The sequence below is a fragment of the Acomys minous genome, assembly GCF_964271855.1.
Source record: "Acomys minous genome assembly, chromosome: 6".
NCBI lineage: Eukaryota > Metazoa > Chordata > Mammalia > Rodentia > Muridae > Acomys > Acomys minous.
This window is the reverse complement of record NC_140487.1, coordinates 73,217,977-73,243,202: the sequence shown is the minus strand read 5'-3', so window position 1 is coordinate 73,243,202 and position 25,226 is coordinate 73,217,977. Positions and strand designations below refer to the sequence as shown.

Here is a 25,226-nt window from a genome sequence, read left to right as displayed (position 1 = left end):
GCCGTTAACCAGTTTGTCTTTGAAAAAATATAAAATATGAATCTTTTCTAACAGGAGCTATGCATCTATAAAACTTGGTTTTAGGACAAGGAATTCAGATATATATATATTTTAAAAAATCTTCCCCACCCTGTAAGACTTTTATGTAAATGTTGTAATCGCCCCCACCCAGTAAAACCTTTGTTTACACAAAGACTCCATTCTCAGATTAAAGTCACTGATCCCCTTTCCCCCTCATTTCTCTTGGCCTGATTCTTTTGAAACTATCCAGTCTTGAGAGCCTGAAGTCAAATGCCAGCCAGTGGGCAAAAGACATAGTCACCACCCGAGTCAGAAAAAAGTCAAGTGGATTTCCTGTCTCTGTGTTCACGCTCCTGAACAAGGGTAAAGTTATTCCTTATTGGGACATTTCCATTGGCGTATGGAGTCTGCATATGGCGGCCGTCTTTAGCATCCTTTCACTGACTTGAATAGTCTCTTTCCTGTGTGTTTCACTCTAGCGTTTGTGTGACGCACATGCTTTTCACGTTTTGAAATTATTGTTTGACAGATCCTAACTCTACCATAAAACACTTTTCTCAGTAGCTTGCCATCGGCAAAGTTCCCTCCACTACAAATGCTGACTAAGTCATTGAAAAGATAGATAGGGTTTGCATTTTCCTAATTTCTGCAAGGGGAGAGCAAACAGTCTAGTCTTCCTAGGTGGGTGGGACCGGACCCTAAGGCGATGAAGTTGGAGGGAAATCCCTTGTCAGAATCTGTACCTACTAAGAAAGGAAGTAAGGTACAAGGAGAGCTTAGCAGCGATGCTTTCATTGCGCCTTCTCCAGCTATGAGCAGCAAGATAACGAAGGGAAGTAATTCTGAAAGCTTTATGTCAGTTTTAATGGTCCCTCAAGCACTAAGAAAGATAATAGTCAGTGGATGGGGTCCATAAGGGTTTTTTCTCCTTCTCCCCTGACAGCCATTGACAGGATCATTTTGTAGTTGTAACTGCTGTCACTGAAGCATGGAGAAAAGGCCCCGTAAGGCCAGAGGATGGGGACAACTTCCCTGTAAGGATCTCAGCTGTCATCGCCATGGCAATGACAGTCACTACAGCACGACTCATTCCGCTTTCCTATGGACTGTCTACTTTGTAGAGCTTATGGCTGTAGGATTTGGGTGTCATCAAAGCCACACTAGCATAAAACCATGTTTTGTAATCCCACAAGAACCCTTTATACAACTGAAAAGAGAACTATCCAACAGGATGAAAATAATTACCAATGCAGGTCACTTGGCTAATACAGTTATTTATGGAATACAACAGCTCTTCAGAGGCCTTCAGATACACTATCAGTGTGATTAGCTCTTTCCTTCTCTCCCCCTCTCCCCATCCCTTTCCCTTTCTTCCACTCCTGTCCTCAACCAGCCCCTCCTGACTCACTGCTAGTTGGTTCTCCCCCAAGGACCAGACTTAGAGTGGGACAGGTATGTAAATTAAACACCAGTGAGCTCTCCAAAGCCCGTTGGTAGTTTCTAAATCATCTACGTCACACTCTCACCTCCTCCCACTGCACTCTGCATAGTGTTACATTTCCAACCGACAGAATTAGGCATGCCAAACCCTTTCAAAGCTCTGTGGTGTAGATGAAGCCACACTGGGGATGCTTGTGTGAATATTATCAAGTATGGGATGAACAAGTTCTAAGAAAGGCACACAGGGGAAGAAAGGGGAAAGAGGTGGAGAAAAGAGATTTAAAATAATACAAGCAAAACCGAATAAAACTAGCGACTGAATATAAAGAGGAAAGTAAAGGAAGCAGTATAGAAAGGACTGCAAAAACTAACATCCACAGACCCTGACAGACTGCTCTAGCCTGGAAAGTTGGGACTACAGCCCCCAGAGTTCTTTGCAGCACCGCGGGCCAAGACGTCAGTCTCCAAGGCAACGCATATAAACAAGATGGCGACACAGGAGAAAGCTCCCTCGAGATGGACAGCGGTCTCTTTGCGGCGCTTAGGCACCTCTCGCTTAGTAGCCCGGGCGATACTGTCGCTCACAGAAAAAGAGCGTAGGGAACGATGGCCTTCTTTTCCCATGGGACGGAGAACGAAAGGGAATTTCAGAAGCGCCTCCTCCTACCTTCTCCACCAACTCATCCACCGCTCTCAGGAAGCTGAAGTGGAAGCGGATGCAGAAGAGGGCGGCGAAGGGGAATCCGAAGAGTCCGAGGATTCCGAAATGCTGAATTTGGAGGTGTGCCTCCCCACAACCCTCTCCCCAGTCCCGGGCTCCCTCCAGCCGCCCAGCTTGGCTGCCTCAGTGGCAGCTCGCTTCTGCATCCCAGCCGCCTAGGGCTTAGCCCACTCCTTTAGGCTCCGCATCCCCTTTCCCAGATGGCCAGGGCTTTTTTTCCCCCTGCTTACTTTTGCACCCCTATTTCTGCCATTCTTCATCTCCTGTCTGGGGTGGCGGGGGAGGGCCAACCCTTCAAATATCTACTTCCTTTTTGTGGTTTCTTGGGTCAGATTACACGCTGTTACTGTTACTGTTGTATGAAAATTAATCTGTGTATTTGTATGGAGGTTGTGGGTTTAATGCTTTCAAGATTACACCTTGACAGAATTACTACTACCTTAGTATGAATAGACAAGAGTCTGTCTTTGATATCCCTGGCATGTCTCTCTAAACTGAAGTGCTTCTGTACTATTCTTAGTTGTGGGCCGTTCATTGTCCTCCTTGTTCCAGGATGAAAAAGACTATTTTTCTTTTAAATAATCCAAAATGCTCTGCTGATGACAAAATAACTTACATTTCAGTAGTTCTCTTTACAGTTTTATAAAACTTTCTTCTTAAAGGATTGCAAAGCACGGTTTTACATTAGCGCGATTTTATGAAAACCAAATCCTACAGCCTTAAGCCTCACGAAGTAGACACTCCAAAGACAAGCAGAATGAGAACTGTAGTAACTGCCATTGCCATGGTGATGACACTGAGAGCCTTACAGGGAGGTTTCCTATGAGATCTTCTGACTGTTAGGGGGTACGTGTGTATTTAAGCACCCCCACACTTTCTGGTCAAGAAGGAAGCCGTGGGCGGTCACCCTCCCTCAGGAGGGCCTTAGCAACACTCCCACCTCTTGGCTACTTTTCTCCAGACCATTTTCAAGGCACTTAATTCTACTTCTCTTTACTACTTGCCCTTGTTCCCACACCCTCCGCTGGCCTTTCCTATCCTCTTCTTCCTTTTCACTTCGCATTCCATTACTTCTTTCTATTGGCTTCTAATAATTGTTCTTCCTCAAAATCGTAAATGGATTCGCTTCCCTCCCATACACAGTTAGGCTTTTCTCTTTGTTTTAGCTACTCAGAATCAGTATTTTTCCTTGACTTCAACTCTTGCCTTTGTATTGGGCTCGCTTCCTTTTCCTTCAGCATATAAATCGCTTTAACTTCTCCCGGCTAGAGTCGCTTTCTGGCCACTTTCTCCCTGATCTCAAACACGTGTCTCTCATTTATTCCCGTTTCCTTGCACACACTCCTTTCCTGACTTGTCTTATTTCTTATTCTTTCCCCCTCGAACCTTCTGTTACTCCAATTATTTTCTTTCTTTCCTTGGGCTCTTGTCTGCAATGCCCTTTTGTTCATTTTGAATATTTGTCTCCCCCTCCCCCCCCCCCCCCCCCCCCGTCCCTCTTTTTGTCTTCTCTTTTCCACTTATTTCTTCACGGGCTGGCTACATTCTAATTCTGCTTGAAGTTGGCTGTAGAAGTGTGCTGGCAACAGGTTGCTTACCTACACTCCCAGCACCAGAAGGCAGGAATGGGAAGATTGTCATGAGTTAGAGGTCATCCTGGTCTACACTGCCAGTTCCTGATTAGCTGGAAACGTTGTTAGTAGAACCACACAGTGAGACCCTGCCTCAAAACAACAGCAAGAACATCAACAGTAATAAACAAACTTAAACGAAGAAAGCCATAATTTATTTTGTTCTCCTTTGTTGGTTAATTCTGCTGCCTTCAGCAGTGACTACCACAAACTGTAGCGGTGTTTGTGCTCCTTTGAAATGTTTGTGTGGTTTCCACCACCTTCCATCCCAGAGGAATTCACCAATGAGCCACCAGCATGCATTATGATTCTAATTAGCACAGGCTCCTTAGCTATGGGTTCATTAGGGCCATCGTTAACCTGTCTTCAGCCTGCCATTAACGAGCCTTAGAAGGGCTCCATTCAACTGGCTACTCCTTTCTGACTTTCCAGTTCCATTCAACGGCTCGATGCTGACTTTGGCTTCTCATGGTACTGCATAAGTTTGAAAATGTGGAATAAACAGAAAAGCTATAATGAAATACGTGTTCGTGTTGAGTGGTTGCCTCCCTATCTTACCCTGATTGTGAGTAATAATGCAGTGGCCATCACCAGCAGTGCAGCTGGCTTCAAGCTCCAGAAGCCCTAATGAGCTTAAGGGAAGCTGTTGGGAGTAGCTTTAGCACTGCTTTTGGGATGGGAGGCTTGTGGGTGAGACCTGGGTTAGCCTTTTGTTAGTACCAAGACTTTGAATAAGTTGTTTAGCTTGTCTAGAACTCAAACTACGGGTTTGATGATCACCCCCCCCCCCCCCGTCTCATAAGATCATTAAGTGATATTCTATATGGACAATGCTTAGCATAGGGCCAGTGAGATGGCAGAGATACTTGCTGCCAAGCTCGATGACCTGAGTTCAATCCCCTTGACCCACATCGTGAAAGAAGAGACTTGATGCCCCAGAGTTGACCTATGACCTCCACACACGCGCTATGGTATGTGCACATGCACATAAACACACATAGAAATAAAAAAGGTGAATAAAAAATGAAGTACTTGGACTAAATATAGTCCAGGTACAAAAATAATAGTTCAGATGTCTTTGATTGTTTTAACCTGTAGCTTGTTAAGTGGTTTTAGCCTTATTGAACAAACATTTATGGGATGATTGCTTTAATGGGAAGCACTCTTTCACCATGTCTTGACCCAAGACTTGATGCATGACAACCTCCCTTTGCCAGTACCTGTGAGTCATAATGCCTGTTCATTGGGATGGTTACAGGTTTCAGGTTTAATGAGAGACAACTTTAAGATTTTCAGCATTATACCCCATAGATGGAGTAGGGCTCTCAGAAGTTACAGAGGCACCAGATGATAGCAGCACCTAAGATGGAAGATAAAAATATAATTAAAGACAGCATGCTCCATGCTCTCAGAACGATGTGAGTAAAGTCAGAGCAGTTAGCACCTGAAGCATCACAGACAGAGGTGGGAACAGCTCCGCTCAGGAGTTACAAGTAAGAGCAGAGAAAGTGGTGGAGGTAGGGCTCTGTTGTAAAGGACTCTGTGCTGGGCAAGGGCACTTGATAGCTTAAGCACAGTTCTCTGATGATCAGGTAAGTTTAGATGAGAGGAAAGTATATATTCTAGCAATATCTACAGGAGAGCAGGAAGACTCTGGACTAAGGTAGTGCTCAGAACAGAAAGTGAGTTAACGAGAAACCATATGAGATCATCCCTAATCAAGTGTCAGACACCTGGGATGATAGGTTGATCACGCGTTATTGTCATTGGTGGGATGATTAGGTCATTGCCATGGGAAGAGAGGACAGATATGAAGGAACTGGTTTAAGAATCATATGATTGGAAATCAGGGAAGAGGGATCACAGAGGTGGGAGCTATGGATTTCATAGCACTGGGTTTATGAAATAGGCCAGGAAGAATGGAAGGGAAGGGAGGCCCAAGGAGGGGAGGGGAGACGGACCAGGAACAGCAGCTTAGGAAAACAGACACTTCACTGACATGCAGGTGAAGAAGAGTCCGAGAAAGAAACCAGAAACCAGAAACCAGAACCAGCCCAGAGATGTGGGAGTAAAAGAGCCACGTGATAGCTATCTGATCCCACTCAGCCAGGGCAAGGAAATCCCCACGTGGCTTATGCTGCTGATGGGACAAATGTGAAGAGGCTCGAGAAATTGTCGTTGTGTTTGTCTATCTGAGGAAGGTATGACGCCTCCTGCAGGAACCTCAAAGGCAAGTAGGGGTTTGCTGGGTGGAACCTTCCTTGCCTTGGGGATCTGAAGGAATGAAGCAACTGTACCCATCCCAATGTCCACAGCCATGGTGACAAACAGGCCTTCCTGAATAAGTGAGGAAGTGGAGAGGGGAGGAGGTCAGTTGATCTGTGGAGCTCTAGGTGGGAAATTTGGGAGGAAGGCGGCATCTTTTCCATGCCACCACCTCCAAGGTTGTACATAGGACACTGGCACTTCCTGTACAGGCATGAATGCCTTCCCCACTTGTGAGCAGTGTGGCAAGCATGGGACATTGGCCTCTTACTGAAGCATTTTCTGTGTTCCAGGCACTGTGCCAAGAGCACCCTATACACTATTTTTCATTCTCCTTAAAATATTAAAAAGAAGGGATAGGAGAAAAATAATGATCTTCCTAGTCTTCTAGCTTTCCTAGCCGGGCCTACGAAATAAGTGGCGATGGTTAGATTAACACAGACTAACAATATGAGTGTGTTAGTTTTTAATATCACATGCCTCAGGACTATCGTAGGAAAAGATTTTTTTTTAATTACAGGGTTTTTGTTTTGTTTTTGCTTTTAGTGGTCTCCATCAGTTGCAAACAGAAGTATCCTTGTTGAGGGGTGAAGACTATACCCTTATCTGTGGGGACAAAGACAGACGTGTCTAGATTGTTGTCAGGGTTTATGCTGGCTTAGTAACTTACTGGTTGTGGAGTCTCCTTCAATAGCCACAATCTAACTAGCACTGAATAGTTCCAGTACCAAGCAGGGTGTGGGCTGGAGAGATGGCTCAGTGCTTAAGATGATCAGCTGCTAGAGGACCCAGGTTTGATTTCTAGCACCTACATTACGGCTCACAATTCCATCTGTGGAAGCCCAGAACAGCCCTTTTCTGAGTTCCCTGGGCACCAGATTAGACCAGCCTGGTTTACAAAGCGAGTCCAGGACAGCCAAGGCTACACAGCGAAACTCTGTCTCGAAAAACCAAAAAAAAAAAAAAAAAAAAAAAAAAAAAGAATGTGGTACACAGACATACATGCAGAGTAAACACCCATACAGATAAAATGAAACAAACGAACAATTACAGGGTCTGGAGAGATGACTCAACACTGATGAGGACTTATTGGCTCTTGCAGAGGATCCTGCTTTCGTTCCCAGCACTCAATTGGTGGCTTGCAACCATCCATAACTCCAATGCCAGGGGCCCCAGCACCCACTTCTGTCCTCCTCTGGCACTGGATGCATATACATATGTGCAGGCAAAACACTCATACACATGAAATAAATAAATGGTTAAAAAATCTATTATAAATATGTATTCATGTGTGTGCCACACATGTGGAGGTCAGAGGGCAACTTGTAGGAATTTGCTCTCTCCTCCTACCATGTGTGTTCTGGTTCTCAAGCCTGGAAGTGCCTCCACCTGCTGATCTGGAAATAAAAAAATTTGTGTGGGCTTTGAGAGCTTACACACTATGTTAACAGGGGAAGGGGAGAGGGAATGTAGGCCACTTAAAGGGATGGGGGGGGGCAAATGCTTTTATGGAGAGATACACAGGCTCTTAGGACAGATGGGCGATATGAGAGGCTGTGACAAAGCCCACCTGACTGTGGTGTCAGCCTCTTTGCTCCCACGACAAGGGTCAATCTTCTCCAGTTGATGAAACTCCTGGGGAGGGGATTTATAACAATCGAGTTGCTTTTGAAGGAGCTGCCTCTCTGTAGATAAAAGCAGTTCAGAGAAAGTCTTTGCATTTGCTGGGTTTTCAAGTACCTTTAGCTCAAAACAATCAATACACCAAACGCAGCCTGCTTTGGAGGGATGGCGTGTCTGGAACGCCTTTAAAGGAAAACACACTTTCTATTTATAGGTGGAGAAATGAGGCTAGGAGAAAGCTTTACCACCACCCGCCCCCCCCCCCAAAGTCACATGGCAGAGGTGGGGTTCAAACTGAGCCTGCCTGACTACAAAAGACATACTCCCTCTCCATGCGGGCAGCATTCCCTGGGGAGAAACTCTTAGAGCGACGTGAATCCACAAACGCAGGTCCTCAGGACCAACAACCCAAATATCATTCTTGCCTCCCAGGTTAATAGAGAACTAAAGAACGGATATTTCCCCATCCTAGTTAACATGCTCGTTCATCGTGGTTAAGTACTTTACGTCAGTGTGGCTGCCATGACGACTGTCTGCTGCCGTCATGCTGATGTCAGTGTCCGTGCCGGGCATTGCACAGTTCAGGGCAGTGGATGTGCAAGGTAGACTGGTATTTTGTCTCTTCTGTCTGTCGTCACTGGGAAAATGCCATACCCATCCATTGGCTGTAGACCAAGGGCAAGACTTCTCCCGGAAGTGTCGGCCATCCATTAAATCATCTCATAAAGTAAATGAATCTGACAAAACTAGCTCCTAGAGAGTGGGCTGAGGACTTGATTTGTTCAGCAAGAATACCACATTTCAAGACATCACTGCCTTCATGTGATGTAACCTTCTTTTGAGGTGTGGGCAAGCAGCCCAGTGCAGAATCACAGATAGAGCCGGAATGCTTCTGCTCTGTTACATCCTGTCATGTCATCTCGAGCAAGGTAACCTCTAAGCCTTAGTTACTTCATCTGTAAAGTGGAGACAAGAATGCTACCCCGGGGCTGTCAGAAGAATCAGCAGGTTGAGATAACAGAGCTCTTACACAGGGCCACTAAAACTGATGTTCCTATGACCCCTGTGTTCTCTCAGCATCGAACACCACATGTAAGTAGCACAAGAAAGGCAGTGGCATTTACTTAACCATACATAGTATGTGCTTGTCTCCCCGTAGTGTTTTCTCTGGGAGCTGGATAGGACAAGGTGGACAGCGGCCTTTCTAATGCAAGTTCTTTGTCCACCCTTGGCTTTCTGCAGGAGGACTTTGATGGGACCCTGAGAGAGGATATGGTGGCTGGAGCACTCAGTGAGCTGGGGCGCTCAGGCTCTGGGACTGAGCAGGTCTACCTCAACCTAAATTTACCAGTGAGTACGACAGGACGATTGTAGGCTGGCAACATGGCCAGACCACATTTGTTTTCTTTGTTACTCATGTAGGGGTGGCAAACCTCAGGGCCTCGTGCTTGGTGGAAATTAGCAATGGGAGATGTGCGTGTAAATGTTAGACTTCAGAGCGCCTCGGCCGTGCCAGTCTCAGCTTCCCATGTTCTTTTGTTTTTAGTCTCTTTACACTCTCTTTCATCCTAAATAGTCTATATTATAGTAATCAATGCTTTCTTCAGGAGATAGAATCTGGATCTGTAAAACCAATCAAAAACTCTGTAAGAATTGTCATTCTGATTGGCCAAAGCCCAGCTAAACTCTATCTGAGTCCCAGGGAACCAAGTATTGTGATATTGATTTTCCTCTGAAGTATGTCAAGACATAAGTAGCTTTGTGCTATCTTTTATTTTCATAAAGATACCTATCATTAAAGCAAAACAAAATCTATTGTCATCCATCAATTTTCAAGATTTCAACCCTAGTCCGTGAGTAGCATGGAGTCTTGGCTCCGCGTTGGCTGTGAGGGGATATAAGAGCTGACCACCCATGGCTTAGCATCTCTGCTGTTGCTCAGAGTCCTAGAAAAGTAATTTAACTCTTTTTGCTTCCATTACAAAAAAACAAAAAACAAAAAACAAAAAAAAACCCACTCCCCCAAAAAACCAAAAAAACAAAACAAAACCAACCAACCAACCCATCAAACAACAAACCAAGGGGCTGGGGAGATGGCAGTGGGTAAAGAGCTTAGGGTGTAAGTGTGCAGGCTGGAGTTTGGGTCCAGCCATGCTGCTATGGCGACCTTGTCTAGATGAAATGTGCTCCAGACTCAGTGAGAGATGCTGCCTCAATATCTAAGGCGAAAGGTGGGTGAGGACAACACCTGAAATCTAGCACGGCCCTTTACTAGCTCGTGTGTGTGTGTGTGTGTGTGTGTGTGTGTGTGTGTGCGCGCCTCTTACACACATGTGCACCAACACCTGTACAAACAGATACTCTACAGCCACATATAGGTCCATTTCCACCAATGGTCTGTTTATGTATGTAGTGCTATGCCTTAAGTCGGTCTGCTGAAAAAGCAGTCCTTAAAATCTCATTTCAGCCAGAGGGATGAAGCTTAATTTATTTTGCCACTGACCTCCTTACTGTTGAAATATTATGTGTTGAATTACTTGGCCACAATAACCTGACTCAGTGAATACACTTTTGGTTCAGTGATTTCCCCCTTGAATCTTCCTTTGATATAAATAGTAATAATGATAATGAATAATAAAAATAATATATTGTTATTATATCATTATAATATAATATTATTATATATTACATCATCAATATAATTATATATAATATAATAATAACAGTAATTATATTATTAATATAATATTATTATATAATATATCATAGTTATATGCCACAATATAGTATTATAATAATAATTTATTATTATTATTATTATTATTATTATTATTATTATTATTAGACTTTCTCTAATTACTTGTGTACATACTGTCTCTCCTGCCAAAGCCCTAACTTCTTAAAGGCACAATTGAGCCCTCCTTGTTTTCTCACCACACACAATGATGTGCACAGTAGGCACTCAATGCTGATTTGTCACTTGAAACAACTACTGCTCCCCTACATGAGAACTTGCTTTCAAACAGCTGTGTATTAGTTGCCTTTGGTTCTTTTTACTGCCTGTGACAAAATGACACATGCCACTAGTATACGTCTTCATCCCATGGGATCAAATTCCCTCCTGACTCCACTTGAACCTTCTTTGAGTACCGTTTTCTGGCCTGAAATTTGGACAGAGACTAAGTAGAGTCAGATACTGCAGCCCCCTAGGATGCTCTGCAGCGCAGGCTTGGCCACACGCCACTCCGTGCTTCTCTTTGCAGTGTGTGTTGTTAATACTCCTCACAACTGTGATGTCCCCTCAAAACTTCATGTGACTCCCAGCATTTGCTTTTCTCTGGTTAAATGAAGGCGTGGTCTTTATTGCCATAAGTTTTATTTCAAACTCTGCTCTAGAGGTTCCCTAGAACCCCGCTGTCACCTGCCTTCTCGTGAGTCTTGTTCTTGCTGATAACACTAATTTATTAGGCTAATAACTGCTTTCTTTGTTTTTCTTCTTCCTTTGGAGACAGGGTCTTCCTGGGTAGCCTGGGCTGGCCTCAGACTCACAGAGATCCTCTTGCCTCTGCCTTGACTAAAAGCATATCCCACCGTGCCTGGCCAACTAGTATTTCCTCGGAAGGAATCCTTTTGTGTGTGCGATCTATAGATTCCATTAGTAGTGGGCCTTAGATTTTATTCTCTTACTCCTATACTTTGGAAAGAAATTCTGAATTTCTTTCCATCAGGGTTGTTTCTAGGTGTTGCTGGCAGGCTTCCACAAACGCCACATTAAAGCCTTACCCCCTTTTCTTCCTCTCAGCACAGTGACCTAATCAACATTAGCATTCTGCGTAACTATGTTCACCTACAGAAGCTGAATCTTTCGGCAAACAAGATTGAAGGTACGTGACTGGCAGCTGAGTAGATTGATCATTGAACTAGTGCGAAGATTTACAGGCCACACACAGGATTTAATGTAGTTTAATAATACCGGGTTTGATATAAGTGATTTGTAGATCAATTTACATATCAATTCATTGTTTTCCATGGAGAAATCGAGAATGGGGGCAGGGGTGAGAGAGAGAGAGAGAGAGAGAGAGAGAGAGAGAGAGAGAGAGATGGTCCAGGAGTGGAGAGAAGTCATCACTGTTTGGACCAGTTGAGGTGCATCCTCGCCTGTCATCCCTTCAGCACTTGCAGAATGTTTGGTGAAGCCCTCTTCTTCTGTTTATTTTTTAATTCTTCTCTCACACATCACATCCTGACTCCAGTTCCCCTCCCTCCCTTCCCCAAAGTCACTCCCCATCTCCCCTCTCTCCCTGGTCCACCCCTCTCCAAGGACAGATGGTGCTCATCTCTTGAACCAGTTACTAGCTCAGATGAATTAGCTTTCTCCACCCTCCCATGGACTTTTTGTTTTGCTTCTCCATTTGTATTTTCATCCTAGCTAGCTCCTCCCATTTCTAATGTTTGAGTCCCAGGGCTTTGCAGAGTCCTCCTATCTGATCTGTGTGTGTGTCCATTGACCCTTTTGAGCACACTGTCTGCAAGTGTCGGCGTTTGTCCCTGTAACTTCCTTCTTCACGATGAATGTAGCCCTACAACTGTTGCACTCTCTTCAAAGCCTGGCCCTTGTTTCTAATTTTCTGATCTTATTTCATGTTAACGTATACATTTTTTTCTTTAGACTTCTAGAGAAACAAGCAACTACTTATTTCTGACCTGCTTTCTCCACTGTCTCTTTCTACTTTTTTCTTTCACCTACCTTAAAGAAAGTCTTAATGCTGCTGATAATGGTTTCTTTTTTTTTTTTTTTTGATTCTGCTCATTTGACTCTAGTAATTAAAGTCCAAGCCTAGAGCGCAGAAGACCATTGTATTCTATTTCAAATACCACTGTTTGAGAGACCATTACATTGTTTTTTCTATTTTTTATAATCCCACTTTAGGAAAGTGCAAACAAGCACATGAGCAGAGAAAATTCTGGAATGAATCCTGAGGCTCAGCAGTAATAGCTGAGGGCCAGTCTTGTTCTATGTGACCCTCCCTGTCTCTTTCTCCCCATGTTACTTTAAAGAAAATCCCAGATTGTGCTATGACCCTAACCATTAGGAAGACATTTTAGCTGTTACTGACAGGAAAGGTCTGCCCACCCCACACCTAAAGGCTGATTATGCTTGCTGTGCCCACCCCAGATCTCCAAGACTGACTCCCCCTTTACTGAGTAAGAAACCGCAGCCTCCTGGGAGGCTCTGATGATGCTTAATGCCAACAGCAAGAGATGTAGCTTCATATCCCGCCACTCAAGGCACTCCCCTCTACAGGAAGACCACTCCTCATTGGATCTCCATCAGGAATCTGAGAGTCTGCCACGTGTGTCGGGCTAGCAGGACATTTTTCTTTGGGGGATGTCAGCCTTACAGGGAGTGTCCTGAGGTAGACCACATTTCAACTTTCAGCTGTCTTAGCACACAGATTGCTGAGGTCCACCCTCGGAGTTTCTGACTCAGTAGAACCGGGGGTTGGGGGGGGGGGGGTGAAGGCTGAGAATTTACATTTGCAGTAAGCTTGGGTGAGGCTGCTGCTGCTGGCCCAGAACCCTTGGTGTAGACACAAGGTACTCTTGCCATCTGGTGGACAAAAAGGTTACTGCACCAAGGAGGGAGTACAAAAGAAGTTAGCAACCTAGGGACCATTTCTGTCACAGCTATGTAGAGAATCTGAGATGTAGTTACCATCTCGCTGTATCTGTCTAAATATTAGCTGATTCTTCCACTCTAAAACAGATATCCATGTGACTGGCATTGAAGATGAACCCCAGCATGAGCTCAGGGCCTCTGTGGACACTAATACATTTGAGACCACTTTTCATGATGTGCAGCTATACGCAGAATGGGCAGGTTATGGATGGGGCAATGGGTACAAACTGGTGAACACTTGGCTTCTCCATCGGTTTCATCTCACAGGCAGCCGTACTTGACTGGCCCACTGATACCTACTAAAATGTTAATAGCCCAACATATTACCTCCAAGGTGTTCACAGCTAGGGTATGGTTTAATCCAGAGAACTGAAGTCGAAGTTGGTGGGACTTTTCCAGCTTCAGAGACCCTTGACCAGGCATATTAATTCCTTCTCTGTTCATAATAAAATTCTATGACCAAGGCAACTTATAAGAGAAAGAGTTTGTGTGGGCTTCCAGTTCCAAATGGTTAGCGTCCATAATGTCAGCAGGCAGCAGGCACAGCGACAACAGCTGGAGGAGAGTGGACAGCTCACATCTGGAACCTCATGTAGAGAGCAGAGTGAACTGGGAATGGTGTGTGGCTCTTAAAACGTCAATGCCTGCCCCCAGTGACACACTTCCTACAGCTTTTACCCAGACAGCTGTCATCTGGAGAACAATCATTCAAATGCCAGAGACTATGGGGAACATTTCTCACTCAGACCACCACAAAATGCATGATGGATCTCATTGCCTGCCAACTCTGCCCAAGACAAAGCCGGCGTGCCACCCCCTTCCACTCTGCGGGTGTCTCTGCAGCTTGGTGTGGCCTTGCCTGTGGTCGGCACTGCTGTCTTGTGTACTGGCACGGCTAGAACCCTAACTGTGGATTCTTTCATTCTGGTGCCAAAAGTGCCCCTGCTGCAACAAGGAATGGCGAATGCTGCGTCCCACCCACAGTCCATGTGAAATTCCACACGTGCCCTCCGTTAGCACAGTGCTCTACTCAGCATCAAGCCTGGGCAGATCACTTGACATGAAATGCAGAACTCAGATGTAACTTTGAACCAATCCAGAGCAAAGCCCAATAACAAGCAACAATCTAAATCACCTCAAATAATTAATGAGATTGAGGGTTAAATCCAACTAAAACAAAATTGAATTCGCAGCAGAGCGTTCCCTAATTGTGGTATTTCCAATCTTCTGAAAAGACCTAATTCAGTCATTTAGGAGCTAATTATCAGGAGGATTGTCTAAGGCTTTACAGTTTCTCATCCTTTCCTGAAAGTCTGGTAATATCTCAAGCCCTTAGGGGTTAGCAGATTGTGGGAAAGTGAGTGGGGACATGCAAGGGGCCTCAGCCATTGGTTGCTCGGACATCCTAGAAATAGAGGAGGTGGAAGAAGAATAGGGCCTCGGGAAGAGAGAGCGGTGATTGGCTCGTAGAGGGCCTTACACATCTTTAAAAACAAAATGATTCCTTAAGTCAAATCCTAGTGTGTGGATACTGTTATGACATGTTAGGACAAAGTATGTTTTTGTGGTTCTTCTACCCCGCTCCCCGCCTCTGCTTCTCTTAATCTATACCCCCCCCCACCTTCTCCTGTACCCTGAGCATGCCTGATTTTGTCTGTTCTACACTTTAAAAACTATGTCACATTCCTGATTTTTATGAATTCGACTCAGCTGGAATATTTGGGATGGGCTTGCAACCAGCATAATTAAAAATTATTCTGATACAGGCCAAGTGTGCTAGGGCATGCACTCAGGAGGCAGAGGTAGGCAGATCTCTCTAAGTTCTAGGCCAGCCTGGTCTACATAGTGAGTTCCAGGCCAGCCAGAGCTGTACAGTGAGATCCTGTCAAGGGGTAAAAAAAAAAAAAGGTGTTTTGATCTAGCGTGCTGAATGACTTTTTCTGGTATCTTATTGATTTACCTATTTTTGTCCCCAGATTTGTCCTGTGTGAGCAACATGCCATATCTTCTGGAACTAAACGCTTCTCAGAACAAGCTGACTACCTTCTTCGATTTCATACCACCCAAAAATCTCAAGGTATACTTAGCAATATGCTGTTCACATAGGGTAAGTGGCTGCCATAGTGCTTAAACAATCTAGAGAGAACTAATGGGAGAAGCCAGAGAGAAGATGCAGACTGACTGTGTGAGTGCCTGAACTGAATACAGACAAGTGTCTGTGTCGCTGGCTTTGCTAAGAGATGCCCCGTCAGCGCACAGTCCCTGAGAGAGCTTTCTGATACCTTATTCCTTCTGTTCTCTTGGTCACATTTTTCTTCCTCTTCCTCCTCCCTCCTTTTCTTCTTCTTCTTCCTCCCTCCTCTTCCTCATCTTCTTTCTCTTTTTTCTTTTTTCAGGACAGGGTTTCTCTTTGTAACCGTCCTGGTTATCCTGGAACTCTCTCTGTAGACCAGGCTGGCCTCGAACTCATAGAGATCTGCCTGCCTCTGCCTCCCAAGTCCTGGGATTAAAGACATGAGCCACCGTTGCCCAGCTATTTTATTTTCTTAGATTAAAAAGATTTTCATTGATTATTATTTATTTGGTTTTGGGAGGTAGGTCTTGTTGTGTAGCTCAATCTGGCCTCAAACTCCTGCCCTTCTGGCCCCAGCCTCCTGAATGCTGGGAGTTCAGGCATGTGTCTCCACATGTTGATCCTTTGCCCTTATTTAAGTAGTAATGTCTACTGTGTTTCTTTTGTTATACCAGCACAATTCTAGTGTGCAAACTCCGTCCTCTTCCTTATCCAACCGTGGCTTTTAAAGAAAATAATGCTTTTATTACTTTTCAGCTGGCTCTGCCCAGATAGTAATCAGGGTCAGTGATGCATGCTTCTCTCAGCACTGGTGGCTGGCAGCTTTGTTCCCCTTAGTGTTTGATGGGCACAGGTGGGAGCAGCAGCAGGCAGCACCGTCTGGTGTTAGAGCTCCTGCAAGCCTGTATAGGCTGTTGTGTAGCCTGGGAAGTCAGACCTCCTCCACAGATAGCCTTTGGTAGTAGCTGTCACTGCAGCTTCCGGTGAGGCCTGGATAGCAGGAATTCTCTCAGCCTTTGATAGCGGCTAGGGTTCCAAGGTGTGCAGCAGCTGACTCTGGAACTCTTCAGTGACAGTAGCCAGCAGTTTCCATTCTCTGGCTCGCATAGCCTTCCATGCTCCTCCAGCCTCTGCCCACAGTCCCCTCTAGTCACCCTATTCCTGCTCTGGCCAATCTCTCAAACTGCCCAGCTGCCTCTTCATCAGCCACCGAGGGGCCAGATGCCCGGCCACCTTTTGTAACTTGGCTTGTTAGCTGTGCAACTGTTGTTGCTGCTGTCACTTTGGTGCTTCTGCTGTCACTGATGCTCTGCTGTCCCTGTTGCTGCTTCCTTCATGTCACCATTCACCCCAGAGAAGCCTTCTTTGGGCCTATTGCTGTACCACCATGGGAGCCAGCATAGGAAAAAAGGTCCCTCAGCCAGCTTACTCCTGGAAACAGAACAGCTTGCTTACATAACAAGAGGAGTTGTGTTGGACCAATCACAGCTCATCTTGCATGGAAATGAAAAGCTGTATTTGCACCAGTGCTTTCCCACCAGTTAGAACAGTGTCTCAGGGAAGTGAGCTCCCTCTGACCTTGGTGGATATGATTGCAAGCCCACCTAGAGTCATGACCAAAAAAAAAAAAAAAAAAAAAGTCTTGTGTAAAAGTGAATCTGCCCTGACAGAGGCTGCGCCTTCAGCAACTGGAGCCATCAGCTGTGATTATTAGGTAGTTTTTGCAAGGATTCTATGGGTTGCTCAGAATGGCTGGTGCTGGCATTGGGGTAGGCTGGCTGGCTAACATTTCTTTTGCTCAAGGTAGCCAAAATATCAAGAGAGAATCTAAGAGCTACCAGTTAGGGGGCCATATTGTCCTGTCCCCTACATCTTTTCTTACTTATAGAAAACAACCATCAGAAGGAATACATACAGTAAGAATTTTATGAACTTATGATTGACATGAATATGACTTTCAACAGAGCTTAACAGTGCTGAGTACGCGACCAGTGCCCCTGACAGAGGCCAGAGCCCTCTGCCTCGCTCTTCGCATTTGCTTTTAAGCTCGTTCTGTGAAGGCAGGAATGAAACACGCGTGAATGATTTGTGGTTTAGGGAGCAGCTTGCTGAGTGTGGAGAATCATTTCTCCTGCTCCCAGGGCCACCTAGGCCACCTGCGGTTCTCGGCAAAGTAAGAGTCTAGCCTGAAGTTTGGCAAGAGGCGTGCCAAAGACTGAGTTTCCTAGTCCAGCTGGCTATCAGGGAGGCTGATGCATAGGCTGTGCTATAAGAGGTCACAAGAATGCTGGCTCCTAGACCTTTCACCCCTGGAATCACGTGGGGGAGCTTGGAGACTTACTAAGGTGTAGATCCGATTGCCAGAGATTCTGATTTAAGTGGCTCAAGGAAAGGCCTGGGCTTTGGACTTGTTCAGTGGTCCCCAGGTGACCCTAATAGTCTAACCAATTTGAGAACCATTGCCCTAGAACATGGGATGAGCTTCCTTCTGTTGGACTCAAATATTCAACCAAAAAACATTATTTTAAGGAATGAATGAACAGCAACTCTTACCTTTTATTATATATTTATTTTGTTTATAAACCTAGTTGACTTAGATCCATTTTTTTTTCTGCTTAGGCTTGAACCAAAATGAAAATCTATTCGAAATCAAGAACTTGGCATTCTCTATACTGAGATCGAAACACCTTGGTCTCTTAGATAGTTTCCAGTCATTCTACTTTGATCAAGTCTCTCCCTTTCCTTCTCCCTCCCTCCCTCCCTCCCTCCCTCCCTCCCTCTCTCTCTTAGCTCTCTGTCTGTCTCCTGTCTCTCTGTCTCTCTGTCTCTCTCTGTCTCTCTGTCTGTCTGTCTCCTGTCTCTCTGTCTCTCTATCTCTCTGTCTCTCTGTCTGTCTCTTGTCTCTCTGTCTCTGTCTCTCTCAGCTCTCTGTCTCTCTTGTCTCTCTGTCTCTGTCTCTGTCTCTGTCTGTCTCTGTCTCTGTCTGTCTGTCTCTCTGTCTCTCTCTGTCTGTCTGTCTCTATACCTCTCTGTGTCTCTGTCTCTGTCTCTCTGTGTCTCTCTGCCTATACTCATCAGGGGCCTGTGTGGTCTCAAGCCTATCAAGAGCTGCATTTGCTTAGAGTGTGCTCCTCTGCCCTCTCTGCTTTGCAGAGCAAGGAAGTCAGTCACAGGAGCAGCCCACCCCTGCCCTCAGAAGTTATTCCAGGAGTTTCTTCTCATCACCCAATCCCCTCTCCAGAAGACCTCACAAACCAAGAAAACAAACCATGTACTCCATCTTTAGACCTCTAACTTCTTGGAGAATTCATAGCCGGTCTTTCAGAGAGGTGCTCGCCAGGTGCTGAACTGCCTTGATGAGGTCTTTGAACCCTAGGGATCTTGTGCATCCGAAAGGGTGAAAGCTTCCTGGTGGAGTCAATGCATCGTCTTAGCTAACCCAACAGAGCTGTGAGAGCCTGTAATCCCAGCATGTGAGAGGCTGAGGCAGGCAGATCTCTGTGAGTTTCCAGGCCAGCCAGGGCTCTGTAGTGAGTGAGACCCTGAGGGGGAGGGGGGGGGAGGGACAGCGAGGAAATGAAACCTTAGGTTGTGGATCTATCCTCGTGGGCCGTGAAGATTTTCCTTCTCAGTTCCCTCTTCAGGTGGTGACAATGGGGTCCTGTTTAGAAAAGACAAACAGAGAGAGAGAGAGAAAGGGCCTGGCCTGACTATAGTACACCTCTAGCTGTCAATTTTAAGTCCATACACGGAAACTCAACTGTTATTAAACACTGTAGTGAGCTTGGAAGGAAACAACATGTAACATAGTCTCTTTTTGTCACCAGAAAGTGGATTTTTCCTCTAACCTGATTTCTGAAATGGAGGACCTGTCAGCATACAACAGTCTCACTCAACTGATTTTGGACAGTATCCTTTGAATGCGTAAAGGGGTTACTATGGTGACTAGCCTCATCGGAGAGGGTGTTCCAGGGTACATGGAAAGGCACGATAAGTGATTTCCCTGAAGAGTGTGTCTCATGTAACTAACAACCGATAGTCATAAAACAAGGAATGCTATTTGTTTATCAAGGATCAGTGCTCCAGGCTAGAGCTTGCTGTGGGCTTCTAACCCCTGCAAGCCAAGAAAGGTGGTCCTTGACATGAGTGTGAGCTTGTTCTTGATTCTAGGGCTACGGAAGGCCTGTTTAATGAGCATGCTTCTTCAAATTTACTTGACCCTTTGGCTTATTTTATACAAGTTCAGAATCTGAAAGGCTAGCTTTATCATGAAGGAAATTAGTAGTTATTCTACAGAAGAATTCATACTTTTGCTTTTAAATAAAACAAAGCATTCTAGTATGTTCTATGTGTCCATCTATCTATGTGTTGGGATCAAACTGGGGACCTCACACATATTTGGTTAAGTGTTCTAATGTAGACCTGTATCTCCAGCCCTATGAGTATATTCAAATATGTTTTAACTTAAAACAAAAGAAAAGCCCATTTTTTATGTGCAGGTACCTTCAGGAACATGTATGTATGTACGTATGTATGTATGTATGTATGTATGTATTTCATGAGTCAGGCTCCCATGCAAACAATGCCAACTTCAACTTTTGGAGCCTAAAAGAGTTAACTGAAGGTCTGTGAATCTAATGAGCTTGAGTCTTCTTTACACCAGGGACTGATGTTCTCTGGGTAATAAGAGAGCAATGCCTTCTGTTGCTCAGAAAGTCTCTTCCTCCCCACTTGAGAGTTAGGTGGGGGTGGAGCATGAGTTGATGCCCCTGAGGGCCTCATTCCAGGGCTGAGGCAGCAGCCTGTGTGTAACGAGTCTGAGACTGCAGAGGCGGTGAGCTTGGAGATGTACTTTGCAGAGAAAGTATTGACTTATATGTAGAAGGCTAGTACATACCCCGCTCCATGTGCACTTATAGATGAAAATAAGCAGTGAGCAAACAGCGAGATGGTGCTCATGATAACTCCAATACATACATCAGATAATGATTTAAACAAAATGTTTCCTTAGCAAACCAGAGGCACACATGTTAAGCAACACCTTCCTATTGAACCTTGGCTTCATGCTTGACCGTCATGTGTACTGAATGTTCAGAGGGAGGGAGGGAGAGAGAGAGAGAGAGAGGCCGGGGAGGGGGGAAGGAAGAACTCGGAAGCCACCTGGCTTAGAAATCCACTCATCTTTGGTTATGCCAGAGTCTGGCCAGAGGGACAAGGATGGCACAACCTGGAACTTTCTTGAAATCCAGATCCTCGGGCTGTGCCCAAGGCCTATTGGAACCAAGCATCTGGACAATTTGAGTGCACATTACAACTAAAAAGCTGTCTGAACCCTAGAGCCCTGCCTGTCAGCAGACACTCGGCACCTCTGCCTCGGGGTACCCATAGAGCAGTGTAGAGTTAGAGGACTTTCCATGTGGAACGCTGTCTTCAGTGTGCAGCACAGGATTGCCAAAGAGAACAACTCTCACACACTGTAGACTCAAACATTTCTATCATGAGGGTTTTCATTTTTTAAAATCAATGTAGCTTTACATGTACAAAAGTAAAACATTAGAACTATGTGAATATCAAGTAATATTGTGACATCCTAAAGGAAGGAATTAAGTTTTCTTTTTTAAAATGTTGACATCTGGCACAGCTGTTGAGTCTTATCACTGACATATAAAGAGAAGTAATTATTATATCAAGACTAATAGAAATGGGCATATGAGTATACCATGGTGTCCTTACCTGTGTTCAAAAAAACTACGGCTACTAATAGACAAAACGAACTGCCCTTCTTGAGCTATTGATGAAATAAAATTATAAACAGCTTAATATTAGAAATTGTATAAATATAATTAACATTAACAGATTTGGGGAAATAAACCCTTTTTTTTCCCCTAAAGAAACTCAAGTGATATATAAAATTGAATGAAATCCAGCACTCTTTAAACTTTTTTAAATTATATTTTATAACTTATTTTGCATGCATGCATGTTGTGGTGAATGTAGTACAATGTGCATACAGAGGTCAGAGGGCAACGTTTTGTAATTAGTTCTCTCTTTCCACCATTCGATTTCAGGGATCCAACTCAGGTCATCAGACTTGGTGACAGGTGCCTTTGGCCCTCTTTCCAGCTCCCAAACCCAGTACTCTTTCACAACACAATTCAGGATGCTAGAAATAAAGAGGTTTCTCTGAGTGCATTCTCACCAAAAGTATTTCAAGCACACGAGTCTAACATGCCAGCTGCTGGGAAGCACGCAGATCGAGGGGATCTCTTTGTAACTTCTTTGCGCTCATGAAATTGGTTCAGCCACTCTGCGAGAACAGCTTTACGTTCTCTTATAAGGGTGAGTGTCCACACTCACTGTGACCTGGCAACTCTGGCTTCGGCTGAGTTTATCACATGTGTGCCCGGAGGCTTGCAGAACGTGCTTATTGTGAGCTGTTGGCTGCAATAGTAAAAATGAAGACACACCAACTGTTCATCAATGAGAGAAGATGTAAATAAATTATGCTACTGTCAGGTAATAGCAAATGTGACAGTAGTGAAAGTGGATGAAATATACCAATGGGTTTCAACAGAGATAAATACTTTCAATTGTGTAGACCTTATTTTATGTTTGTGAATATTCTGCCTGCGTGTATGTGCATGGTGTGCACACATAGTGCCTGTTGAGGTCAGAAGAGGGGGGCAGAGCCCCTGGAGTTAGAACAGCAAATGGTTGTGAGCGCGCGCTTTAGAACCGGACTCATTGTCTTATACTTGTTAGGCTACTTTTTTACAACAAAGCCAAAAATCCCAGCACCCTTATATTTTTAAAAGTAAAACTAAGCTTAATAGTCCATTCTACTGAAGAATTAAAAACTGGATTCCTTTTCATTTATTTTTACTTGTGTATGCATGTGAATGAGTGCATCGGCTTTTCCATTTGTGCATCACATGTGTGCAATATCCACAGAGACTAGAAGACAGCGTTGGCCCCCTGGAACTGGAGTCACGGGCAGTTGTGAGCTGCCCAGTGTGGGTGCTGGGAACCAACTCAGGTCCCCTGCGAGAGCAGTACATATTCTTAACCGCCGAGCCATCTCTTAAGCCCCAAACCCTGGAAATTCTTTTTTTTTTTTTTTTCGAGACAGGGTTTCTCTGTGTAGTCTTGGCTGTCCTAGACTCGCTTTGTAGTCCAGGCTGGCCTCGAACTCACAGCAATCCGCCTATCTCTGCCTCCCGAGTGCTGGGATTAAAGGCGTGTGCCACCACGCCCGGCAGACCCTGGAAATTCTTAATTGAGTCATTGAAAATAGTTTAAACCAACTATGCTTGTAATATAAAGTGATTATAGGTTATATTATCTTGTACTACACTGATAACTATAAGGTGTCAATTTTTCATTTTGTCATATTAGATTGTTTTGTCCCTCCCTGTGTAGATAATTGATGATTAATTGATAATCATCCTAAATTACAAAGTGAGAAACTTAGTGAAGGTAAAATAAATGTATTTATTATCAAGTAAAGATGTAGTTTAATCTTTACCTTACAAGCATTGACTGGTTGCTGATAAATTAAAAACACAATTTGTAGAACTTAACATGTAGACAAGATTTTAGAGGCCATCCAGCACTAATCAACGTTCTATGTATTTTATGGAAAAGGAGCCAGCGACCCAGGGAAGGTCAACACCTTGCTGGAGCTGCCTGGTAAACAGCTGGCCTGAGGTCACTCTCCTGAATCCTATTGGTTTGCCCACGTTGCGATCCATTGAGCAATTACGACTTTTACAGCGCCGCCACTTAAGCTGTATGCATATTTCCTTGCTCCTCGAGGCTCACTCTGGTGGCACAGACCATTTTTCACTGGTAAGGTGATAGAGACCTAATAGGACTGGTTGTGATTAAAGTCATCCTCACCGTTCTCTCCACTAAGAGAACCGTGATGGATTTTGGCATTATTTCTCAGTAACTGTTTTCTGTATACCCCAAACCATATTTTATGGCTGTAGACAAATGAATAACAGCGAATGCTGAACTGGTGAATAATTCATATCAAACGTTTATGAACTTCTGACAGCACTGCCAAAATGTAAAAAAATATATTGTTGGGTTCCCTAGACCTCGGCTATAAAGTTGTGCTTAACTGCCACAGGGTTCCTTCACCTGGCTTCCATAACAATCAAAATTTCCACTGGAAATGATTTACTCACAAAAATGGTAAAACTTCGGAACTGGAGAGCAACATGGTGATGCTTCTGAGTTCTTGGAGCCTCTCTCCTGATAGCCCTCCGTTAATGCTGTAACACACCTAAGAGGATTACTCCAGTTGGCTAATTCACCGGGATAGTTCAGTGACTTATCAGATTGTACTACTTCTTATCAGCAACTCGCGAGACCACAGCGAGAACATTAACTAATACTGTTAGGAGGAAGGGCAAGGTACACTCCGCGAAGGGTCTTAAGATAATGGGAGATGAGAGAGCCGCAGGCGCTCAAGCTGGGAAAGTATGGCTAACTGGGAACTCAGAGCTCCTCCCAACCCAGGCATGGGTTCTGACTGGAATTACCACTGGCAGCGACGCACAGTGTTGGAGTGAGCAGGGGGAGGAAGCGGGGCGGCAAGGTAGAGGATGTGGTCGTTCCTGGGAACGCGTTGCAGGACTCCTCGATGCTCCAGCCAAGGATGCTCAATGTATACAACGAGTTAGATGTTGTACATAGCGAGTCAGGTGCTGACTCAAACGTTGTTCCGCCATATTGTTAGGGAGTAATGGCAAGGGGAGAGTCTATATGACTCTGGTGCAGCTGCATGCTTTTTGCATCAAGTGTTTTCATCATGTGCTTGGTTGACTGAAGGCAAGGGTGTGGAATCTACACAAATGCAGGGCCAGTATAATATCCTTTACCTGCGAGCCTAGCCTATGGTGGTACCCAAAAGTCCTTCAGTGTCAAGGGGTGTGTGTGTGAGAGAATTTGGAGGAGGGAGGAAATGGTAGGAATTGAGCACTGTTCTCAACAGGGGTGCTGGTTAAATTCCTTCCTCTTTGCAACCAGAATGGGATCTGCTGGAGCCTGGGCTGTGATTGCAATAAGGCACCTGCATTTCTCCTCTGTTCTTTCCCCCCCAGTTCACATTTAAAAAGCAAAAACCAGTAAAGAGGAAGCTGGAGACACCAAGGAGCTGAGGCAGCCTCTGAGGTCTCAGAAACAAACTTCCGGTCCCTGACTTCACCGTCACTGTTAGGATTCCTGTCTCCCAGCCCCTCAGGCTTGCCTGCTTTCAGGAGACTGTTCTGGCAGCTGCCCACTGTGTCCAGTGCATTCTGCTGGTATTCGGAGCATCTTCCTCATGGTGGGACTAGAGCTTCCAGGACACTGGTGTTCTGATGCAGAGCTTAGATACTTTGCTCTCTCTGACACTGAGCAAATGCCTATTTGAAGTTTTCATGGCTGAATTTTCATTGCCAAAGATTGCTTGCTGCATAGCTATTTCATGCGCAGCTCTAAGAACTAATTTAATCTCTTACTTCCTATATATCAAGTTCATCTTTCATGATAGTCCATATCTGCAAAGAGCTGGCCTTTGTTCTATTTCCAAAATCATTGTTTAGGCAGCCCAAAGGGTTCTGAAAGATAGAGTTTGTGAGTAAATATCTGTTTGTATGGTTGTTCTGGCAGAGACCTTGTTCAGAGGAGATTTGAAATGGCATATTGACCACAACAAAACTGTTTCTGCCTATGGGTGGAATCTGGAACCAAAATTTCTAGAAATTTCTGCTACATTTGGTA

The 25,226-nt window shown here is 44.7% G+C and overlaps 1 protein-coding gene across 4 annotated transcripts in view; it reads left to right on the top strand.

Annotated features, from left to right (window-relative positions):
- The first annotated feature begins 1,940 nt into the window (after positions 1–1,940).
- Positions 1,941–25,226, top strand: part of LRGUK (leucine rich repeats and guanylate kinase domain containing) — a 114,491-nt gene continuing 91,205 nt past the window's right edge. For 2 of the 4 annotated variants that reach the window (XM_084787374.1, XM_084787377.1), the window contains exons 1-5: positions 1,941–2,242; positions 8,944–9,051; positions 11,504–11,585; positions 15,358–15,458; positions 19,283–19,364. In XM_084787374.1, coding sequence (XP_084643500.1) covers positions 1,949–2,242; positions 8,944–9,051; positions 11,504–11,585; positions 15,358–15,458; positions 19,283–19,364 — 667 coding nt within the window. In that variant the 5' untranslated portion in view covers positions 1,941–1,948. Of the gene's footprint in view, positions 2,243–5,070; positions 5,232–5,386; positions 5,406–5,818; positions 6,044–8,943; positions 9,052–11,503; positions 11,586–15,357; positions 15,459–19,282; positions 19,365–25,226 lie in introns of those variants that run through there. The other 2 variants (XM_084787375.1, XM_084787376.1) reach the window with 2 other exon arrangements.